A 24,156-nucleotide genomic window follows, 5' to 3' on the forward strand; every position below is an offset into this window, starting at 1 on the left:
ATTGTGTCAGGGGTGTTTTAAAGGTTGCTGTATGTAACGTGGGTTTGCATTGCTTACGAATATTTGGGACATTGAAAGCTTTATTCATTTCACATAGGTTTTCACAGCCACTGTAGTCGCCCGCCTTTGACAAAGTGGCGATGTCGAACTATGACGTCATCATATGAGGGCATGCTGTATGTCATAATGCCGTGACGATGTACATCGCGTTATAAACTCTGGTGAACTCTAACGTAATTCTGGCGACATGTGACATGAATCGTAGCGTCATCGTACATTTAGGTCTCATGACAATTGATACAACGACTGCATAAGCACACATTTACTTGAGTTTCACGTCACTTTTCACATAAATAAATTAATTATTTTTTGCATCACTAGTGTACGGCGATGCCACCTACGAGGTTCCACGATCAATGGTCGCGTTTTGTGAAATATATCGAAAACTTCGCGACTGATGGCACATTAAATTCTTTGCCCCTGGTATTGTGAATGGGTGGGAACAATACGCGCTAAGCTAGACTCTGATGTTCGCATAGGAAAAGAAGAAAGTAGGAGAAATAGAGAGTGTGAGTGGACTTTATAGACACTGTTCGCTTTTTTTTGAAAAGTACGAACTAAGGATATACAGCGACCTATTTTTTTTTAACCAGAACACGCGAGCACCAACCACCGAGTTAGTAAACCTCTCTTCCGGGCGATTTGGTGTCTGGTTTCAGGAACAGCCTAGAATACAACTGCACAGAACTGTTCATCACTGGCATGCACATTATTGTCATTAATTTCTCCGCTGTTATCCGTTACACATTATAAGCTGTTATCCATTATAGGTAAAAAATGGGTGGCTGCACCTGGTAGTGAGAGCTAAGTATTGGGAAATGAAGATATCTGAAAACACATGTTCCCTCGTCCGGTCGTTTTCTTTTTTGTTTCATGTATATTAACCTTGCTGAAAGTACAAACCAACCAGCCAGCCAGAACGTCTAACTTGGATATTCATAATTACTATAATACGAAGTAGTATTCAAGAACATCGTGGAAGGGTTCTCTCTGAATTGAGACACTAGATGCGGCATGTTTAGGCGAAAGCTTCAGATGCCTTATCACACGCCAAAATGAACCTTTGACGGAAACACTAGTGGCGCAAAAAAAGATCATAAGGTCATGACTTCACTATATGACATCAAAAGGATATCAGATATAACAAGCTTTCGTGATGCCATTGTGACGTAAAAACATGGCGTCACTGAATGAAGTCATCACAGGATGCCGTTACGCGATAAAAGGTGGGATGATCACAATATATATATATATATATATATATATATGAGATCTAACAGACAGTAATGCCAAGGAATGTATAGGGGAAGTTATTAGAAGCAATGGAATGTAAATTAGAAGAAAGAAAAGTGGGTGAAAAAATAACCAGCCGTGAGCAGGAACCGAACTTACGACCTTCGAATAACGCGTTCCTGCTCACGGCTGGTTATTTTTTCACCCACTTTTAATTCTTCTGATTTACATTCCATTGGTTCTAATAACTTCCCCTATACATTCCTTGGCATTACTGTCTGTTAGATCTCATATATATATATATATATATATATATATATATATATATATAATACAGAGCCACGCTAGCTGCAGAAAACGTTAGGAGGGTGGCATGGGATGGTAAGCGTATCCACAGAAAAGAAATAAAGGAACAATAACTTCAACTTTGAGTAGGAATCCGGGAGTTTTTGACAGTGGTAGAGGCAATATCGGAGTGTGGCATCGTATCACGCCAAAAGCAGACTGTGCGTCACGGGCAGCAAGCCCTAACAAGCAATCGGAGCAGCATGTGCTCGCCCCGTCCTTATCAACGACAATGTGATTTACTGTGCTCCACTAATGTGAACGGTAATATAGCATCCATAATTACTATGGCGATGGAAAGAGAGTGAAACACCCCCCCCCCCTACACACACAGCAGAGAGAGAGAGAGAAACACATGGTTATGTGGATTGGCCTGAAATACTGATCAACACTTCACAACCCCGTGGGTATGTATAAGTCATTTATGGGCAAGAAATAATCTGTGATAATACCTCAACATTGCCCTATTTATTTCCCGTGGTAGGTACGCTGTAAAAGAGTGCTGAACCTTTCGAAAACTTGATCAAAATGAAGGAGTAATCCCTGGCAGAGTCATGCAATTTGTTTATTGAGAAAACAAACAAACAAAGCAACAGTAAAGCCTTGGGTACACGATAACGATGCCTACGGCGTCAGAATATGCGAGCCACACAACAAAATCCAGAATTCGGAATATTTTACGACAACACAAAATGATCACTGTGCCCTATAAGAGTAAAGAAAAAGAAAAGAAAGGTACTGTGGCGAGGAGTCGAAACTATAGATTCTTGCGGCCACAACGCAATGTACTTACCGCTGTACGATCACGGCCATCCCGCCGTACGAGGCAAACGACCATTGTTGCTTTGAGAATAAGAACTGTGCAGCGCCTTTATGTTCACCGTTCATTATCATCATCGTTATTTTTCAACCATTGTTCTGCGCCTCTCGCGCATCTCGTGTTGGGAACTCGAGGCGCGAGCTCCCAGACAGATACTTCACGTCACTTAGCCTCTCCATGCAGTGGTGATCTGTAGGACACGCCCTTACACGAGCAGCCGCTACCATGCTTCCGCGACTCTGCCCGCCAGTGAAGACTTTCCTTCTGACCATCCGCCGAGTGTTTTTCAGGCAGCTCGATGCAACTCTCGCGGTAAATGGCGGCACGGCACAGTCGAGAATGCATGCCGTACAATTCAATGCTGTCCCGGTAGAGCTCGTCGTTTCGCTGCAGCATCAAGCTTGAGGCCCCAGCCTGACACTGATTTCTACTTTTCGGTGCTTGCCTGCTACGACCAAACGTACCGTCCCTACCTGAGACACGTGATGTTCAAGCATTTCCTGCGTCACATCGAGCAGAACCGACCGGCGTGCAACTCTCCCTTGACCATGACCTAACTCTGCTTAAAACCCGCCTTTTAACGTCACTTATGCCTACCAGCGCAGCGATTTCCGGGCCCGACTTCCTGCCGAACAAGGTTGATGATGTTGATCCAAACATAGACCAGTCCACAGAGGGTGACGAAATTTGAAAGCCCTGGGCCGAAGGTTCGTTGCTCCTACTTGCCTTTTGCAGGCCTACCCCGACTTCGACGGCGTGTGGAACGTCTCCGACATCACACTCCGAAATGGCTACGTCTTGGAATGTGGAATGGAATTCAGTTGCGAGTCAGCGCCCGTGTTGTGCACATTCTTTTTTTGCTTCGTCATCGTCCCCCAGGGGAAGACGGCTACGTCGCCACACGCCTTGAAGTCTGCCATAAGCACGGACATCGTCATGCCCACTATTAGCCCTTTGATTATGGAGGCTACGCCGTTCACGATGTCCGAAGGTGACTGTCTATTGACATCAACACTCGGATCGTCTTGTGAGCAGTGACTGGCGCCACTATCACTGTATCTTGCAGCAGAAGTTTGTGCCCCCAACAACTACGCCCGAACTTAAGGGACAAGGCAACCATGAAGGAAACGTGTGTGGATGGTATAGCTGCTTTTCCAGTGAACAAAGCAGCCCACCGAGGCTGCGTTCTGCCGTGAATGCATTCTGCCGTGAATGCAATGTAGCATGTCACCTTCAACAGCAGCCCTCGTGGGCCGCCTACCAAAGAGGCTTCTGCGAGCGACGATGCGCCACCAGGCACTTCTGGACAGACCACGCCTGTGGCATCACCGCATCTTGCCTCGGGAACCTTTCACGACCGCCGGAACCACGACACGTGTGCCCTCTATGCATGCGCGCCGGTATCAATAGCGACGTCGCCTCACGTCATGTTTCCCGCGTGTAGTCATGCGCCGAGGAAGCTGTCAATCTCGGACAAACATAACTCCACTTTTTCACCCACCACTTTACACTGGCACGTGGTGCAGTTATGACTTCCTGGGCGACGCAAGCGGCTACAATACGTACTCAACCCACTGAGCAATCACTTGCCGTGGTCTTGACGACCCACAGTGTACGTAGCACAGTTCTTCAGACAAGTCGCAACTTCCGTGGACTCTCGCATACCCGTGCCAGCATGCCAGCCGCAAGATAACGAAGTTGGCGACGTTGCCCAGACACCGACGTTTATATATTCCTCCACTGCGCAGCTCCCAGAGCCACCTACCAGAAATCCATGCGTTCCTAATGGTTCCTTCCCTTTGATGACCTGCACTGCCAACCGACCCTTTTATCGTGTTATGGACACCTAATCGTAGGTATGCTCTCACTGTTTTTATTTTGGCTTGATTTCTGTGAAAAGGAGGGAGAATCTGTAGCACCTTCATCTTCGTAGGACCGTCATTTTTCACCGTCATTTTTCAATTATCGCACCATGCGTGCCACGCCCATAGAGAACATACTTACTTAAAGAGCGGACACTCCCGTAGGGTCCTGCGGCCGAGTTCGCTGCTTTCAGCGCCACGCGTGGCTGGTCAGATCTGATAATGTCTTCAACATAACTAAAATGACATATTTTAATTCAGATACTGGGATTTGAACCCGTACTCTCACGCTCCAAAAGGGAGTGCCCTTACCACTAGGTTCCATACGTATGCTCCAGAAAGGAAATACGTGTACAGTACATCTAAACCACATGAATGTGCACTCTTTGTGCAAAAGAAATGCAGAAAGAGAACACTTTCTAGTGAGACTATACTGATTTTTGTGGTATACCATTAAACGTCCTTAGTTGGAGACGGTGTAGAGTGGATATGAAAAATTGCAAAAATCAATATAATTTCTTCTTGGCAAAACGGTGATGCCAAACCTGGGTTCTCAATGTTCTCCTGAGGCAGCTTTGACATGTCTTAAAAAAGAATAAAAGCGAGCATGCGAGCATGCCTGATAAGCGTACCATTTGCAACACTTTCCTACAATGAAGTAAGCACTGCCATGCATGCTATACGTGCCAGTCTATGTTTTCGACGCGGGTGAACGTGACTGCTTAGGGCTCAATGCTTTTCTGTGCTGCTCCAGTGGCGACCGGTTGAACATGTATGGATGTAGAGCGAACACAGACCGACTTTCACGGTTCGCCATACTTACAGGAACTACCCACGGACTACTCCATTTCAACAGATAAACACTGCATTGACTGCCGACAAGCGCAGTCAGCTGTCCTCACCTTCTTGACAGTGACGTCACGAAGCGTCCACCAATCACAGCGGTGGGGAGACTCCCGATGGCATCCACGGTGCCTGTTGCTTTTTTTTTCGAGAAAATAAAGTTATTTACGTAGGTTTATGCAAATTTTACCCTTCATTCTCGAGTTCGCGGCACAAAATTACGCATCATGACACCATAATCTTGTTTTTCTATAGGTGTTTCAGCGTTCCCTTGGACGCTCACTGAGACTGAGACAGTGAGTGAGTGAGGGGGCGTGCTTGTCACCTTCGGTGTTCTGTGGATTTGTTCATTCACAAACGTTAATAGATGACCCTGAAAATAGGACCGTGAAGCCGTACATGTTTAACGAGCATACCGAAATGTTTGAACACTTGATTTACACATGGTTGCCACTAAGTTTCCGTTGAAATAGGGGGAGGGGAAAGTTCAGGGTTGGATGCCTCCCTTATTAACCAACTTGGGAGCGCAATGCCTGCCCATATTTTTTCTAAGCGAGACTGTCTCTTTAATATTTAATAAGGATGACCACGAAGGCTATAGACCATTTTCATAAAAACTTCACCTGATGGTGAGCAGTTTTTTGACAGTTTCGCTTCGCAAAGTAGCGTGTGATAGCTATAGCGCCATCATGAGGGCATGTAAAGCAAGCCGTCAAATGCGTGAGTGCTGTGATGTTTGTGTGGGCGGCTAGTTCTCCGTATCATCCGCTGAAATCGCACCGTTTTCTAGCTTGAACGAGCTGCTAGTACTCTCCGATAAGTCTTCCGAGCTGCTTCCGCTGCACAATGAGCAATATTTTGTAACTTTCAACGAGTTGGACGAGCAGTATGGCTTGTATGGCTTATGATCTCGCCTGCAAGAGACTCTCATCGGCGTGCCCTCCCGATACGGTCCGCGTCCAGCCGGAACGCAAGAGGTATCTGTGCACGCTGCAAGAAACGCGCATCAGCTTCGCTGGGGCACACAGCCTGCGTCGTATGCTGTGGTGCCCTCACTACGGCGGCAGACTGTAGTTCACGTCCGTGGCGCTAGGGGCGCCCTTTTTCGAAAAGGGTCACATAGGATGTATGATAAGCTCAGGGGAATGCACATACATGAAGGTGGCTCCAGAAGTCTGGGTAGTGATCACAAACGTATCCAGCTGTTTCGGAAGAACAGTGAAAGTGGGAAGAAGACAAGATGAGCAACTACAGGAAAATTTCTATTCAGAAAAGCAAATTGAAATAGTCACTAAACAAATTGATAAAGTAATCACTGAGGATAATAAAACAGTGTTGACATACTCGAATCTAATTAGACTGTTTGAGCTAGAGCTTGCTAAGGCACGTGACAAGTCACCCGGAAAAGAAGACACAAACCCAAAAGTTGGAGGGATGAGGAAGTTAAGAGAGCCATAGCAAAACGTCAGGAAGCCTCTAAGGAACACAGACATGCTAAGCACTGGGGTGAATCGACAGATGATGTTGAAAGAAAATGGGACATCCTTCTAAGTTGTAGAAGGGAAGCATCCCTTCTAATGAATCAAAAGATTAGAAGAAAGGGGCTCAGTGACTGGCAGAAGTACATAAAATGGATACAAAGGGAGCTGCGAAATTTTGGAACCATCTAAACTCCCCAAGAAATAAGACGAGCCTAGAGCAGAGGTTTATAACTACAGCTGAAGGTTCTAGGCCAGAAGGGGACGAAGCTATTCAATATATAAAAACAAGGGTGACAGAAAATTTTCAACAAAGTGCCTTATGCACCACATTAGATACGGATGAATAGAGTGACACAATGGCTCCATTTTCACAACGAGAGAGGGAAAGGGCTGAGAAGAGGGTTCCTAGTAGTACATGAAGATGCCCGGATGGCATTCCAATTATGCTGATAAAGACATTGGGTCCGAAGTCTAAGCAGACTTTGAGAGAGGCAGTGAGCAAATTAATAGTCTATGGTGAAGTCCCCGATGGATGGAAACTTAGCATGATGAGCATGATCTATAAAGGAAAGGGGGACAAAGCTGACATAAACAACTACCGTTCTATAATAGTGGCATCAGTGGTCTACAGACTGGTGATGCAGTATATAAAGGAAAGACTTCAGGCATGGATAGAGCATGAGGGGGTGCTGGGGGAACTGCAGAATGGGTTTCGAAAACACAGGAGGTTGAAGAACAATTCGTTCTCACTGGCGCAGTGCATCGGAAAAGCATAAAAGGAACACAGGCCCCTGTGGCTAGCATTCTTTGATATCAAGGGAGCGTACGATAGCATGGCTCAAGAGGACTTGTGGGGCATACTAGACTCACTAGGTGTGAAAGATAGAGTCACTAATCTATTAAAGGATATCTGTAGAGTTAACAAGGTAGTTATACAGTGGGAAAAACAGGTATTCAAGCCCACAGAGGTAAAACGTAGGCTTAGGCAGTGGTGTATTCCATAACCCTTGTTATTCACGATGTAGCCACAAAGATTAGAGGTCAAATTAGAGGGAAGTGGACTTGCCTTTAACCTGTCTTTCGTCAAACAAGAAAAACTCACTGAACAGGCACTACCAGCATTGATGTACACAGAATAAATAGTGCTAATGGCTGACAACAAGGAAGATTTGCAGAGGTTGATAACAATCTGCGGTAATGAGGGAGATAGATTAGATTTACTACTCAGTAAGAAAAAATCAGCAGTCATGATTTTCAATGTTAATCAAGGTAGTGAGCTTAGAATGCAGGAGGTCACGCTAGAGATAACAGATAAATACATATATCTGGGCGTATGAATAAGCAATGGGACCGAGTATCTAAGGGAACACAAAATATACGTGACGACTAAAGATAACACGAATGCAGCAGCGATGAAAAATAGGGCGCTGTGGAATTACAATAGGTATGATGTTGTGAGAGGAATATGGAAAGGGGTCATGGTTCCTGGGCTGACGTTCAGCAATGCGGCCTTGTGCATGAGATCAGAAGTTCAAGCAAGATTAGAAATTAAGCAACGTGGAATAGGTAGGCTTGCTTTAAGAGCTCACGGGAATACACCAAATCAGGGAGTACAAGGTGATATGGGATGGACATCATTGGAGGGCAGGGAATCTACCAGCAAGATGAAATTTGAGAAGCGATTGAGAGAAATGGGGGAGGAGCGTTGGGCTAGGAAGGTTTTCAGCTACTTGTACATGAAGAATGTCGATACAAAATGGAGGAAGCGAACCAGGAAGTTGACTGAAAAATACTTAGAAAACAGCAGGTGGCCAAACCAAAAAGAACTATCGGTTAAGAAGGAAGTGAAGGAAACGCAGACTGACATGTGGAGAATGGGCATGATTAAGAAGTCCGCACTAGAGATATGTCGAACGTTTAAGTAGGAAATTGCCAAGGAAAGGATCTGTGATAATACTCGGGGTAGTTCTCTACTGTTTGAAACGAGGACGGGAGTATTGCGAATCAAGACATATCGGGCCAAACACGAAGGGGTAGAATTGATATGCAGTGCGTGTGGAGAGGAGGAAGAAACTGATTGATTGATATGTGGGGTTTAACGTCCCAAAACCACCATATGATTATGAGAGACGCCGTAGTGGAGGGCTCCGGAAATATAGACCACCTGGGGTTCTTTAACGTGCACCCAAATCTGAGCACACGGGCCTACAACATTTCCGCCTCCATCGGAAATGCAGCCGCCAAAGCCGGGATTCGAACCCGCGACCTGCGGGTCAGCAGCCGAGTACCTTAGCCACTAGACCACCGCGGCGGGGCGAGGAGGAAGAAACTGCCGAACACTTGATAATGTTCTTTAAAGGGCTTCACCCTATAGTTCAGGATGATGGCGCAGAGTTTTTGAAAGCACTGGAGTTTAGGGACAGGGAGGGCAAAAAAGACTTCAAAAGGGTAGAATTAACTAAAAGGAGATAATATGATTGGTGGCTAAAGTCAAGGAACGAGTGAAAATTAAACCCTTCACTGCAAAGTACCAGTCCTCAACCTCACTATTTAAAGGAAAAAAAAAGAGATAAGTCTAGTTTTTGGTTCACTAAGTAGTACGGCTTGGTGGCGTTAGCCACCGCCCGATGTAAAGGATACAGCCATATTAATCCATCCTTCCATCCAGGTCTATTGACTGTAATGGCGACTGAGAGCCCTTTATGTCGCATTTCATGAATTTAATACTTCTCATATTTACTCCATGCGAAAGGCCAGCAACGAAAAGCAGGCCATCGTAAGAAGTACGTCATGACTCCAATGTCATTCGTTAAGGGCGAAGCCCAGTAAGGCGTAGTCTTTTAGGCATCCGTCACGCTACACAAAACCGAAACTGTACACCTGCCCAACAAAAACATCCGCATAAATAACAAAATTGATATGCACGTCATTTAAGTCTATGACTGTACAATACATGAGCACCCTCGCCATCCATCCCTCCCTCCGTCCTCTGTGTATGAGTCCATGCGTCCATCCGTTCATCTCTCTGTCCATCCGTCTATTCATACGTCCGTCCCTTTGTCCATCTTATATACTAGTCGGGGACTTCAACGTAAACAATATGGAGGTTAGGACCTAGCTTCACCGACTCGTCATCACTCAGTTCGTGGAGATGCATGAAATGTGAAGCATGTTGTTAATGGACGCGACCAACAATTTGGGGGGGGGGGTTGCTTCACCACAATAATGCGAACTCTGCGCATGCTGATGAGCTACTCATCGAAACGCCGCTTGTTACATATTTAATCATAATTAAGTGCAAATCTAAGGTAAAGCCATCGTATTCTCTCCCTCAAAGGGGCCACCCAACATTTGTTCAGCATGGTCAGAAAACGCTTGTGATCGGTCATCGAGGCTCCTGACAACACGTGAGCCAAACATTACAGCGCAGAATATGGACTGGAATATACGAAAATTCTTGAAGTCAGCTAAAATGTGCTCCTGAAAATGTTCGCTATTCTCTCGTCAAATAATCCCAAAAACCTAAATGAACGTGCCACGAATTTGGTTGTTTGAGCAACGTGAGCTGCTGAGTTATTGTGATCGCCGCGAGATGCCGCCCCATGATCGCGATCCAATCGAAGATAAAGCGCGCGTGGGAAATGAAAGAAGTGCTCAAGGTCAGGACACGAGCTCCCGACAGGATGCATCTGCTGGTCTTTTGTTTACCCTCTCCCTCGTATCTCTGTGCAGCTCTCAGGGCGCTGCTGCGACTGGCATCACAGCCGACACTATTGCGTAGTGTGCCGAGGTCACGGGCCACCAAGTTTGTTCGGTAGCGTGTTTCTCAGCTCGCGGCTGCTTCTGTGCAGGGCTGATAGACAAGCGGACAAGATGACGATGATTTAAGGCAAGGTTTATGTACAGCATAGAAATAGGAGCGTTACGTTTCGGCACGGGGGCCGACAACTTAGGGACTCGAAGAGCCGAGATGTCTTCGGACGCTCTAAACGCTGTCGTCTTCTCTCTGACGCATATGTTAGCTGCTTGGCATTGCACCGCTTGGTTCTTTATAGGCTCCGGGTGAACGTTCACGTCAGCAACGTCCAATCAAAACTGCCGCTGGTGGTGGCATCAGAATCTTCCAATCAGGAACCGCCGCTGGGTTGCACCCATGAACGTGTGATATTGCCACGGATGGCGTAAGACTCGCCAGACTGGATGGCACCGATTGCATGATCGGGCTTCCATGGAGCCAGTGGGTGGAGGGAGCTTGCCGTGCGTTGCGTAATACGAACCGACACAGCCGCACGCGATAACGTCGTGGAGGTGATGGCGTCAGGCGGGCTTGTTCGCTCGCCTTGACACTGGCTGCCTTTGCCGAAGAAATGACGTTCGGTCGCGACTCCAATGCATAACAGCACCCTCGCCGCCACACAATGCGCTGGAAAGACGAGCTGCTTCCACGTGGTTCGGATGTCGGATGCGCTCGCTTACCAGGTCCCTCCAGGATCACCTCCAGGGCCATGGGGAGGATGTGGCATCAGGCTCAGTTTCGTGAACAGATCCCATTCTTGAGGACGGATCCCATCAGCTTGTCACGAAAACTTCTGGACTAGCTGTGATTGTCTCTTCTGGAGATTTTTGGTTTCAGCACTGGTCGATGGTTCTGCAACTTGTCAAGAACGGTTCGACAACAGACAATACACAACACAAGCAAGTGCCCTCGGTTACCCGACAGCACACCAGATACAATGTAGTAATATATACCTAGCTACGTGTCTATGGGAATGTCGTTCCCTCTATATCAAGAGGCACATGTTGGACACATAACTTTTAAAATGACAATACAAATTCTTACACGTAAAACAGTGCAATGAAGTAAAATACAACATAAAGTGGGCCCCTTGAGATCATTCTGGACGAGAGCGCTCAGCTAAGGCTGCGGTGAGGACAAAATTTTGCTCCGATTCGCCAGTGAAAGACCGAAAGGTGGAGAAGGTACTAACTAAAACGCACGGCTCAACGCATCTGTTTTAGCGTTTAGCTTTCCAAGTTGTTCTGTAGGAGTATCATGCTCCACCTCAGTAACAGGCCACTTTTAGGCGACGATACTTATGCGGTGGCAAGAGCTGCTCATACTTACCACGCTGCACATCTGTGTAACTACAATATACGAGTCCTAATTTCTCATAAAAAGACTCACCCTTTTTCTTGGTTCCCAATTTTACGCTTTTCATTAGCGGTTTATTCGAGAGGTCTTCCCGCTGCACTCCAGTGGGCGTTTTTCCATCAGCCCTCGACAGCTCCCTCACACTTTCAGCTGCAGGTGAATGTGCAGTTTCCTTCTTACTCAATGGTGCCATGTCTTCTCCTTCTCCAACACAGACGGTGGCACTCGCTTCAGCGACGGGCTGCACGAGTGACTAAGCCAGAGAATTTTCTGTCTGAGGTTCGCCCGACGACTCGCCACCAAGTTCACGCATCTCGGCCGCTTTTCCAGACGGTGTTTCCCTACATTGAACAAGATCAAGTTCCCGCGAAAGTTTACACACTTGCGATGGCGTGAGGATCACATCCACCAAGTTAGAAAAGAAGGATTTACCCTGCTTTTTGAGAAGCTGCTCAGGGTCATTCGAAAAGAAAAGATAACAAAACCGATCAGGAAGCGCGGCAGACACAGCCGCATTGGTGCGAAGCTTACCGAACGAGCCTTCAATGACAACCGTAGCGATTGGTATGCAAGCACTCCGCTCCTCCGCGACTTGCCTGATCCTTGCGCACTCTCCTGTAAGGTTGTCCAAAGACGCAAACGAAAGATGGACAACGTCCATCGTGGCTGCTGAGTCTCCAAGTGCTCGAAACACTTCCCATTGATACTAATATCCTGGAAATATGGCTATAACAACAGAACGTTTTTTTCTGACTATCAAATTGTTGTGAAGCAAATTTTTGTTTACAACTTAATGCGATGTGCCCTTCCTTTTTGCAGGTATAGCAGATACGCGGATTCCACAACATCAAACGCCCGTGTGGTATAAGTGCGCTGTTTGAGAACCTCACTGGATTTCGGCGCTTTAGTTTGCTCTTCCCCTACAGTGTCCTTCGTAAGAGATGGGTCCTCGCTGAAATAATGGTGTGGTGTGGGTTCCCATTCATCAGGTTTCTTTGAAAAGCCCTCTTTTCTTTCACTCTTTTCAGCGCGCACCGCCCTACTGTGCAACTTTCGGCGAGTACACTGCTGCCCAGCTAACTCTGCTGCCTTGTTTAGATACACTTCGCCAAGCTTGTCTAGCAGCCAAAGCTTGACGTCATTTTCGTTGCAGCGGTAGAATTGTTCCAATTCAATGCTGGCAAGGTTGTTTGGCATTGCATATCTCAGTTGCCAGAGTTTGGGGTGGCTGTTGCCAGACTGCTGCCAGATATGGCAAACAAATTTGCCCCTGAAGTTGTGACTTCTCCGTTAGAGTTTAATGTCGCCCACGGTGCATTTTGTGAGTGCGGGACCAACATTGGCCGTTTTGAATTAACGGAATGAACGTAAGATGTGGGTCGCAATAGTTGAGACGCGTTTTCTTGCTGTATGCGCTCCTGTGCACGGCTGTGTGAAAATTTTTTGCCATCTTATTCTTATTTACACTATTTTATTCCGCGCTCTCGAGCTGAAAGGCAATAAACATTCATTAATTTATATTTTGATCGTTTGTGCTTATTGTGAGTGAGGCCCTGCAGGCGACGGCGGCTCATCGGGCTGGGTCCCATTCACAGGTACGCGTGAATCGCGCCTTATTCGTTCCAACTGCAGCGATAACACAGCCCTGCAGGAGTATAATCAACGTACCCCAATATTCGATGTTCCTCAATATTCACCACCACCACCACCACCACCACCACCACCATCATCATCATCATCATGATCATAATCATCATCAGCCTGACTACGTTCACTGCAGGACAAAGGCCTCTCCCATGTTCTTCCAGTTAACTCGCGGTCCTGTGTTTGCTGCTGCCAATTTATACCCGCAAACTTCCTAATATCATCTGCCCACTCAGCCTTCTGTGTCCCCCTAACCCTCTTGTCTTCGCTGGGAACCCAGTTAGTTACCCTTAATGACCAGCTGTTATCCTGTTTACGTGCTACATGCCCGGCCCAAGTCCATTTCCTCTTCTTGATTTCAACTATGATATTCTTAACCCCCGTTTGTTCTCTAATCCACTCTACTCTATTCTTGTCTCTTTAGGTTACACCTACCATTTTTCTTTCCATTGCTCGCTGCGTCGTCCTCAATTTAAGCTGAACCCTCTTTGTAAGTCTCCAGGTTTCTTCTCCGTAGTTAACTACGGACAAGATACAGCTGTTATATACCTTCTTCTTAAGGGATAGAGGCAATCTACCTGTCATAATTTGAGAGTGCTTGCCAAATGTGCTCCACCCCAATCTTACTCTTCTACTTACTTCAATCTCGTGGTTCGGCTTTGCGGTTACTACCAGCCCTAAGTAGACATAGTCTTTCACAACTTGAAGTACATTATCACCTATCTCAAAGCGCTGCTCTCTTCCGAGGTTGTTGTACATTACTTTCGTTTTCTGCAGATTAAGTTCTAGACCCACATTTCTGGTTTCCTTGTCTAACTCCGTAATCGTGAGTTGCAATTCGTCCCCTGAGTTACTCAGCAATGCAATGTCATCAGCGAAGCGCAGGTTACTAAGGTACTCTCCATTAACTCTTATCCCTAACTGTTCCCATTCTAGGCCTCTGAAAACTTTCTGTAAGCACGCGGTAAATAGCATTTGGGGATATTGTATCCCCCTGCCTTACACCCTTCTTGATTGGTATTCTGTTGCTTTTTTTATGAAGCACTATGGTAGAGTTGATCCCCTGTAGATTTCTTTCAGGATGTTTATATATGCTTCATCGACGCCCTGATTCCCAATATTCGACGTACTCCAATTAGCCAGCCTTGGCAAGTTTATTTTTCACACCTACTTACATGAGTCCCAACAATATGTCTTGTGCTGACACAACTAGGGGAAGCTTAGCGTCCCCGTCTTGGCGCGTGATCGACGTGGCACAATGAGCTGTGCAAAAAAATACAAAAAGAAAGAGAAGCGCACCGTCTGTTGCGACTCTATTCTTTTCCCCCTTCGTACCTAATACTGAGACGCGATCTCTTCATTGCACAGCTGCGCACACAGCAAGAGAATGCGCCCCGACTTCTGCAACGTGCGGCTCATTTTTTCAATAAAAACGGGCAACGTCGCTCACGCACTTGCGAAATGCACCGCGGACGACACCAAACTCTCACGGAGAAGTCACAACTACAGGGGCGAATTTCTTCGCCAAATCTGGCGGCAGTCTGGCAACAACACCCGAAGTCTGGCAACTGAGATATGCAACGCCGAACAGAACCTTGCCGCAATGCATTCTCCCACCTTATCGCGATTGTCATAAACATCTTCGCCCTTGAGACATTCAATTAAATCGGCTTTAAAAAGAAACGCGAAGTCAACGTGCGACTGATTGCCATTTTTTGCGCACCGGAACATTTTTGCCGGAAAGCCGCGGGTGACAACTTATAAAGTCTCAAGAGCACTTTCTTAAAGTCGTCATAGCTCTCGAACGCTTCCTCTGACAAGCACGTTATCATGTCGGACATTTTGCCGGGGAGAAGAGCTGACAGGTTCTGTGCCCTAAGAGACTGCTCCAAAGCATTTCGCTCACAGACGTGTTAGACCTTGACGAGACACTTCGTCATGTCCTCGCCTACTACGAAGGGTGGCAGTTGGTCCCGAATTCTCTGACCGCTGACCTGAACCGTCCCAGAAGTGGCTAGGTGCTGGCGAACACTGTAGGATTACTAATTCTATTCGTTTGAACTCGAGGCGCTTCTGCCTCTTGGCCTGCTCACCGCGTTCGCGAACTTCTCGCCTTTCAATCTCATCGTGGTGTGCTTTTATATCCGCCCAGGCGTTATCGACTTCCTCATCTGTCACTCCTGCATCCTTCGTGAATTCAAGGATCGCTTGCTTTAGTTTCACACGGCACAAACTGAAGCAAAATTCCTCGCAAACTTCGATGAGTTCTTTCCCTTTAATGTTCTCCATCGTTCAAGCCTCTAGCTGTTTGCCCTTGTTAAGAATCGACTTGCCGTACCCATTAAAAGTCTACTAGCAATCTGTGTCTAACACTACCCTGTTTACACCCTCCGTATTTTATGGTTTCAAAGCGCTCCGACTTGGCTTAAAACAATGAAAGCTCACTCTAACGTTTAACACACCTCTTCTCTAAGCTATCATAACCAGTGCTAGAGCAGTCTGGTAAACTTAAGGAAAAACATCAGTCACTCACCGCATCGAGGTCACTGAAGCCGGCCGATTCCACAGCTGCCATCGACTGTTACGAAGCGCGACGCCAACAAGGGCGCAAAGGTACCACTGCTACGAAACTCGCTGCTGCCAAAGTCACCGGCAGGGCCGACAGCGTAGGGACTCGAAGAGCCGAGATGTCTTTGGACGCTTTAACTCTGTTGTCTTCTCTGTGATGCATAGGTCGGCTGCTTGGCATCGCGCCGCTTAGTTCTTTATAGGCCCCGGGTGATGCCTCACGTCAGCAACGTCCAATCAGAATCGCCGCTGGTGGTGGCGTCAGAATCCTCCAATCAGACACCGCCGCCCAAGGATACACGAACGTGAAGGATCACCCGGTATCTTCGATACACGAACGTTTTTTTTCCGTACTATGCCCATTAGAATGCGGTCGCCATGTTTGTACTCGAACTCATGATCTCAAGCTAAACAGCTCAACGCCATGAGCATCGTGTAAAATATACAGGGTGTCCCACGTACCTTTAGCCAGAGCTTAAAAAAAGGCCGGTACACGTAATTACGACGCGACTAAATGCATGTTGCTTACTGTTTCCCTGAATTAGCCAGACTATTTTTTGTTTTCTTAGATATTGTTTAATTGAATATGCTTTTCAAGAAACGAAGACGGAAAAAAAATTTCAATGAAAAAGTTTAAGATTGGTTTGCGAAACGTGCGATTAGACAGTTTTGAACATTATATCGGTTAGGTATTAGTGTTTTCCTGCTAATTAGAAATGCCCACGAAATACAAAAAATACAACGCGACAAACCCACTCGTGCACCAGTACGCACAATGATTCCGGTGCTCTCTAACGTTCCGCGCACGAACGCCCATAGCATTAGCCCCATTGTGCTGTCTCGGCAGGGCCACGACGATGGTGGTGGCTTTACGATGAACACGTTTTGCTATCGGCCACAAAAACCATAACCGCTGTGACTGCTTATCGCTGTCATGAACCGGTGTGAGGGAAGCGGGTTGTTCATAAGGGGAACGTTAAATATCACTAGAATCATCTTGCGCACTTACGCGCGAGCGGGTTTGTATCGGGGTATTTTTTTCGTGTTTCGCGGGCATTTGCAATTAGCAGAAAAGCACTAATACTTAACAGATACAAAGTTCAAAACTATCTATTTGGACGTTTGCAAGCCGATATACAACTTTCTTATTAAAATTTTTTATCCATCTTTGTTCCTTCAAAAGTTAGTTAAACAGATCTAATTAAACAATATTTGAGAACACAAAAAATAGTCTAACTCCAGGCAGCGGTGAGCAACATGCATTTGGTCACGGCGTAATTATGTGTTCCGGCGTATTTTTAAACTCTAGCTAAATTTACGTGGGATAACCTGTATACTCTTTAGGCGAGGACACTCACGAGACGCGATCGATCAGGTAAAGTAAGAACGCCAAGCGCCCGTCGGACCGCTGACGGCAGTGGATAAACTTCACCACAAAAATACATTCTCGCAGCAACTGGCGCTCCACGAGAAATCTGAATTTATAGCGAGCGCGGCGGTGACACGCCAGGAACTAAAGTAGGAAACTCATACCACCGCCTTTCGCGGGTGACAAACAATACATGCGGTGGAGGCTGGGTTTGCCACTGACCCCAGTGTAACGATGTAGAAAGTATTTTGTCTTTGAGTTGCATCTACCCACCGATAAATACGCGTTGCCACCAGCGGATCAACGGATGCGCGTCGTTGTTATCTTTATCGGATCGATCACGCTTTGCATGAAAGCCGAGAAGTGTCCCCACCTAAAAGAGTATATTCTATGCTATGTGGCCATGAGCCAAAACTACGGGGATGCTACTTCCCTTAGCTATAAATGTAACCATGACGAATGCGCATAAATCTTGAGAATGATTTATATTCCTTTCGATTTACGACCAAACAGCGCGTGATTTCCAGTCAGAGAGAGCAGAGCATTCATCGAGAGGTAGCCAGAATCACCACAGACTTACCCTCATCTCTGTACTCTTTTGACGAATGCTTCCAGCTGCAGTGAGTACAAGCCACTTTCTTTGTATACGGGGACACAACAGAATCACGGGGCGTTTAAAAAATGTGCATGATAGGCTAAAACGTTTCGGAAATGGAATATTCACTTGGTGCTTCGTCATCACTTCTTCTGCAGCGGCCGGCATGGTGAGTTGACTAGACACACCAGTAATGACATCAATTGAAAAATTTAAGTTTTTTAAATTAAGGGCTGAAGCTCTTTAAGACATAACCTTGTCGTCCGTTGTGGTCACAGTATAGAACCGTTGCTATAGTCGAAACATATGCGGCGCGCGCGCGCGCACGCGCACACACACACACACACACACACACACACACACACACACACACACACACACACACACACACACACACACACACACACACACAGAGGCTAATAATAGAGATCGTTGTTCCAGGCGAAAATAACCAATCGAAAAGAGTATTGATGAGTTGATCTCTCATATTGTACCTCGATGTTCAGACTTCTAAAACTGTAAAACAAAGGCACGCGTCGCAACAAATTATCCACATAAGATGGTATCTTGCCACCAGTGAGATGGCGGGTGCTTTGATTCGCTTTCGAGGCATATCCTCCACTCCAGCAATTTTCGAAATACTCCTTGCATTGCATTAGACGACTGGAAGGTAAAATGACTTTACATTGCTATATATACTTTGTCACCTAATTTACATTACACGAAGAAACGCTTGGGTTGCGTACGGTTACTTAGTGATACGATACCCATAGCTTCGCCCACTCGCCATGATTCACTTCACGAATATGCGTGAATTTTTGAGCTGAGAGAGACAGGTGGTCGAGTCCAATGGGGGAATTGAAGTAGTTTTTTTTTTTTTGCGGAAAGCGCTTCCCCTGTTTGAGATTTCGAAAAAGGGGTCTCTTGTAATGATTGTAGATTAATGAAGTTCGACCAAATTCACGTGCGAAACCAAAATATAAGCAATAATGAGCGCATCTAGCAGACGTGCAGACTGACGTCACTCATCACGAACACGATTGCAGTGGAGCTAGTTTTCCTACATTCATTGACGTACGTGCGACATGCAGGCTGTAATTCCTAGCTCAGCCCGCGCACTCACGAAGCGAAGTAGATCGATGGTTTATATAACGTTGCTCACTCATTCTAGACGTCTCGGAAAAACAGGGTAGTTGCGCTACTCTGGGTTTCAGTTTCGCCCGCGAAATGAATCGCATTTCATCACTTTGTTGCAGTTATCAGCAGCTACTTTTTGGAAATCGCAAAACGGTAACTAGCTCTTCGCTGAGAGGGATCCAATTCTCTTTTTTGATTAGACCGCTTGTGTCAACAAATTAAAAGTAAATTAATTCAATATCTTTAATTACCGTCGAAATTGGCGTCTCTGTTCATTTTAAGATGATGACCACGACAAAAGTGCAATTGGCTGTGCTGGAATTTTTGGCCAGACAAGTTAATAGGACAGTGGCACGGGAAGTAGGTAACTTCTAAACATTTTCTAAAAGGCACAAAACACATGCACAAAAACAAACAAAAAAAAACCATTGCTTGAAAGCTCTGTTTTCTCACCACGTATTGTGTACCCTGTGACTTGCTTTCAGTAAGGTCAATGTTTTACTCATAGGGTACAATCTGATAGCTGTGGCGCTTATCAATAAAAGTGAGTGCACCTTTTTATAGACCTACGAGACTCTTTATTTTGCTACACAAAGGCATATGCCACACTGCAAAGCTGAAATAGCAAGCCCGCGTTTTATAAACATCAGAATATACAAAAAATGTTTAGTCTCTTGTCTGTATTGACACATTGCTAAGCACTCGGATGCAGCTTAAATTTCTGTGTCACCGCAACAGCCTTTCGATTTGGGCGAAATGAAGTTGCAATGAAAGAACGTCCGTGTGTTTAACGCATGTGAAAACCCAGGTAGTCACAATTATTCTATAGCAACCAAGTGGCGTTCCTTTTAATAATATCGTGGTTGTGTCATATAAGACGTTAGAATTTATTTATTTGTATTGACGAATATTCCCTCCATTTGATCCGACCGCCTGTCAGGACTGATTAGAAATCAATTAATTTATTTACTGCCCCAAATAATTCTACTAGTCGTCTTAAGATATCTGCTGTTGCATAGATAGCAACTTGGAAGGCAGCACACAAATATTCTACTTTCCTCGTTTTTTTAAAGATTTTCGGACACGTTTCTTCAAATTCCATGTATGCACCACACCCACACACTGTTGTCTTTCGAAGGGCCAGCGGCAACAAGAGGCCTACAGAATAGCAGATGCGGGCCAACTTCCTTTGCTTCTTCGGCTTTCTCAGGGTCAAGAACGCATTTCAGACGCTGTCATGTGACACCACTTTAACTCTTTTATATCACAAAAAATGAACTGTTATTCACAATGATGTCCATTTACATAATCTAAACGCGACGTTTAGAAGAAAAATTCGGAAATGCAATGTCATCGCTGTCCTCCGACGCCGTGAACGACGTATGCAGACTTCCAATTCCCTATAAGCTTGCAATTTCGCAACTTGAAACTCCCAGTATACACTATTCACTGTTGGAAGCCAGGACGAAACTTGTGGCGGGAAACGCGCAAGAACCATAGTTATGTACATGGGTCCCAAAACTTTCAGCATGAACAATAACTACAAAAAAAGAGTGATAAAATTGCATTGTGTTTTGCCTCTTCTGGCTGCTGGATACCATTGACAGCTGGTCGATGTAGGGCATCATGTTTAGACTCATGATGCGTGGAAAATACTGTACGGCATGCTAACTCGCACGCTTGCTTAATTGCAGTGTTGCTCGGTTAGGTGCTATAAGCGGTGTGAACACGGGAGAAATATTCTGCAGTATCTAGCGCAACAGAGAAAAGAGTAACTCAGTGAAACAACTGGCGTAGTGGGATGCCCGCCGCTTTGGCTTATCGCCAGTTGTACAACCTGCATCTCCAACAAAAGATTGTCAGTGCCAACGTGCAGACAACTTACTCAATCTACGCGTACTGGAGCTATGCTTTCCAGGGAAAGCAATGAAAAAAAAACTGTATAGGTTGTTAAGCATGGCCTAAAAAACCGGAAATGACGAACAAAAAAACAAAACTAGGTCGTGATGAGCAGTCAAGGCCAGTGGATGTGTGAGATAGCCACAAAAGCGTATGAAAATAAATAAGGGCGCGAGCATTCGCGTCTGAGCTTGAAAAAAGGAAAACAACAGGTACATCAGTTTGTGTCATCTTGCCCTGAGCCTACAAACACGGGCACGTTTCTTTCCTACTAGACCAGTGCTGAGTTCTTCTAGTCAGAAAACGTACTCGACCTTGCGGTAGCGCATGCGGATGTGACACAGCAGCAAGAATACGCCGCAAGTCATGGCCGCGTAGTGCACGCCGACAAGAACCAGAAGCACGGTGTAGTGGGGTGGCCCACCGCCAACCACCGTGTACGCCAGAGCCAAGCACACGGTATTCTCTAAGAATGTAGCACAAAGGAAGACCACAGCGGACATGGTGCTGGCCAACCCTTCGCGGTTTAGGGCTCTGTAGTCAAGCACAAACACGAGCGTGATGAGTCCCAGTGCTAGGTCACCGAAGAATTTGGCCGTGCTGTAGTGCGTGCGACACACCAACGACCATAGCAGGACTACGGGAACGTGAACCAGCGTCCATGCCAGGACGGCCGGCCCAAAGCAGGCCGCCAGAAGGGAACTTCCGGCCACGACACGAGCTACCGTTATGAGCAGCCAGGCGGCGAACTTGAGCACGTATCCGCTGTCGGTGTCTTCTTCGTCGCAGTCCTGTAGCGGGGTCGAGGTCGTGGTGGTCTCGTAGGTAGCGGACCCATCCGTGGTTTCGTCGTCGTTGCCACGGCCGCGAACAACGTACTTGCTGTAGAAAGTGGCCACACACGCGATGAGCAGCACGCCGGACAACACGGATCCTATACGCAGAATGGCTGTGGGAGGAAAAGAGGACAAATGATAATACTGACGCTGTACTTGACTGTGTATGCATTTTCGTCTAGCGCAGTACTCGAAGAATGTCGACACTGAAATAAGTGCGCGGGAAGAAGTGATGAATAAAGGTTTAGTTAAAACAATACATAAAATGTTTGCTAATAAAAATTGGCCCCGTATCTGCATGCTAATCTGCAAATGTCGTCGAAAGACTATAGTCTTGTGTGTGGAGAGAGTTAACAAAACATTTATTGGATGTTCTGTGCAAGAAAATCAGTGAATAATATCCCAGAGGCGCTGCGGTAAAGTTTCTCGAGCGTGCAGCGGAGGCGAACGAGCGCATCAAGTCACGTCACACGTGAGACATGAGTGCCATCTGGCAGTTTTCTAGGAAAACGAAGCGCGTGGCTCTGAGACGGGTGTGGGCGCCCGTCTCAGAGGTGATAAGTTGTAGAACGCAAGGCGACGGGTAGGTGCCACCACCGTGTCGTCTTAGCAAAGTGTTGGAAAAACTCGCCTTTTCGTGCAAGCGTTGCATGGTCAGCGCAGCGTGATAAGTGCTACGGCCCTTGAAATTACTTATGTATGCCTTTTCTAGTAAAAGACGCACATGCAGAATATATACGTGTTGGTATGGTACCCAAGACATGTGCAATCATTGCTTTTTAATTGACAATTGCACAAGTATTTACGCTAAAGCTTAAGCAACATTGGTGGGCGCTGCGGATGGGGTCAGCCGTTTCAAGTACCCAGTGCCATTAAGAGTGGAAAATCAGACAAATGTACAGACAGACAGACAGACAGACAGACAGACAGACAGACAGACAGACAGACAGACAGACAGACAGACAGACAGACAGACAGACAGACAGACAGACAGACAGACAGACAGACAGAGACCAAACTTTTTGCGTCGAAGGTTCCCAAGAAAGACTATCGTCTTTAATAACGTTTGGGGTATTACGCGGTAGAGGGCTCCGGAAAAGTTTTACCACCTTGTGTTTGCTAACTAGCATAAAAATCAAGGAGTACATATGTCTCTAGCGTTGCGCGTTTTATCAAAATGCGACCTTCGGTGCCAGAAACAAATCCGAGTTTTTCGCGTCAGCAGCTGGGCACTGGGACCACTGCGTCATTCCTGTGGTGAAAGGCATCATGAAATGTTGACAGTTAATGTAAATCTCATACCAAATATTCATCAGCGAGAAGTTTTCGAGCGTGCCTTGTACGAGCGGAGTTATAGGCAGTCAAATGCTACAGCTGCCCATGCTCGCAAGAAGAAGAAAAAAACAGTGCGAGATACTGACAGGACGGAAGACGTAGAATGAACAGCGCTGTTGTTTTCCCTTCTTTGCTTTGTATACAGTCAAGATTTCGCACTTTTTTTAATGTTACAAGCATGAACAAGGTAAACAAAGCCTAAACGCTAGCAGGCCTGTCCTTGCATTTCTAGACTTGGAGCAGATGTATGGTCGTCAATGAATGCGAAGACAGTAGCAGCAGCATTCGTGTCTGAAGCCATCGTATCAGGAGCTTCATGTTCTTGCAACCATGCATATTGAAGGCACATGTACGATTGATTGATTGATTTGTGCGGTTTAACGTCCCAAAACCACCATATGATTATTACAGACGCTGTAGTGGAGGGCTCCGGAAATTTTGACCACCTGGGGTTCTTTAACGTGCACCCGAATCTGAGTACATGGGCCTACAACATTTCCACCTCCATCGGAAATGCAGCCGCCACAGCCGGGATTTGATCCCACGACCTGCGGGTCAGCAGCCGAGTACCATAGCCACTAGACCACCGTGGCGGGGCGGCACATGTACGATTATATGTGTCGTAAGCAAAACATTAGGTTCATAAAAAAGCATTCTTCAAACAAAACATTAGGCTTCTTAAAATGTAACCTCCACCACACTTCACAACACGTGAAACTAATCGTTTATCAGCCACTCGTTCGGCCAGAACACAAATAAAGGCGTCTTGTGTCTGAAATCCACATCAGGCATATCTCTCCGATGCATTACAGGCGGCTCAAAACCAGGGGACGAGATTTATTCATTCTGTGAATGCATATGACATCAGTGCCACGTCACTAAAATCGCGATGCCGTGTCTCACCTCTGACCCATCGTCACCGCCTCTTCAGCCTGTCAATACCACAAATTTCTTTTTAGCTATCTGCATGAACCAAC

At 46.2% G+C, this 24,156-nt stretch overlaps 1 protein-coding gene across 1 annotated transcript in view; it reads right to left on the reverse strand.

Annotated features, from left to right (window-relative positions):
- Positions 1-19,664: 19,664 nt before the first annotated feature.
- LOC119161193 (uncharacterized) overlaps positions 19,665-24,156 on the reverse strand; it is a 56,894-nt gene continuing 52,402 nt past the window's right edge. The window contains exon 3 of the mRNA XM_075879794.1: positions 19,665-21,957. Within this exon, the coding sequence (XP_075735909.1) occupies positions 21,305-21,957 (653 nt within the window). The 3' untranslated portion in view covers positions 19,665-21,304. The remainder of the gene's footprint in view (positions 21,958-24,156) is intronic.

This window comes from Rhipicephalus microplus, chromosome X (genome assembly GCF_043290135.1).
Source record: "Rhipicephalus microplus isolate Deutch F79 chromosome X, USDA_Rmic, whole genome shotgun sequence".
In the NCBI taxonomy this organism is placed as follows: Eukaryota; Metazoa; Arthropoda; class Arachnida; order Ixodida; family Ixodidae; genus Rhipicephalus; species Rhipicephalus microplus.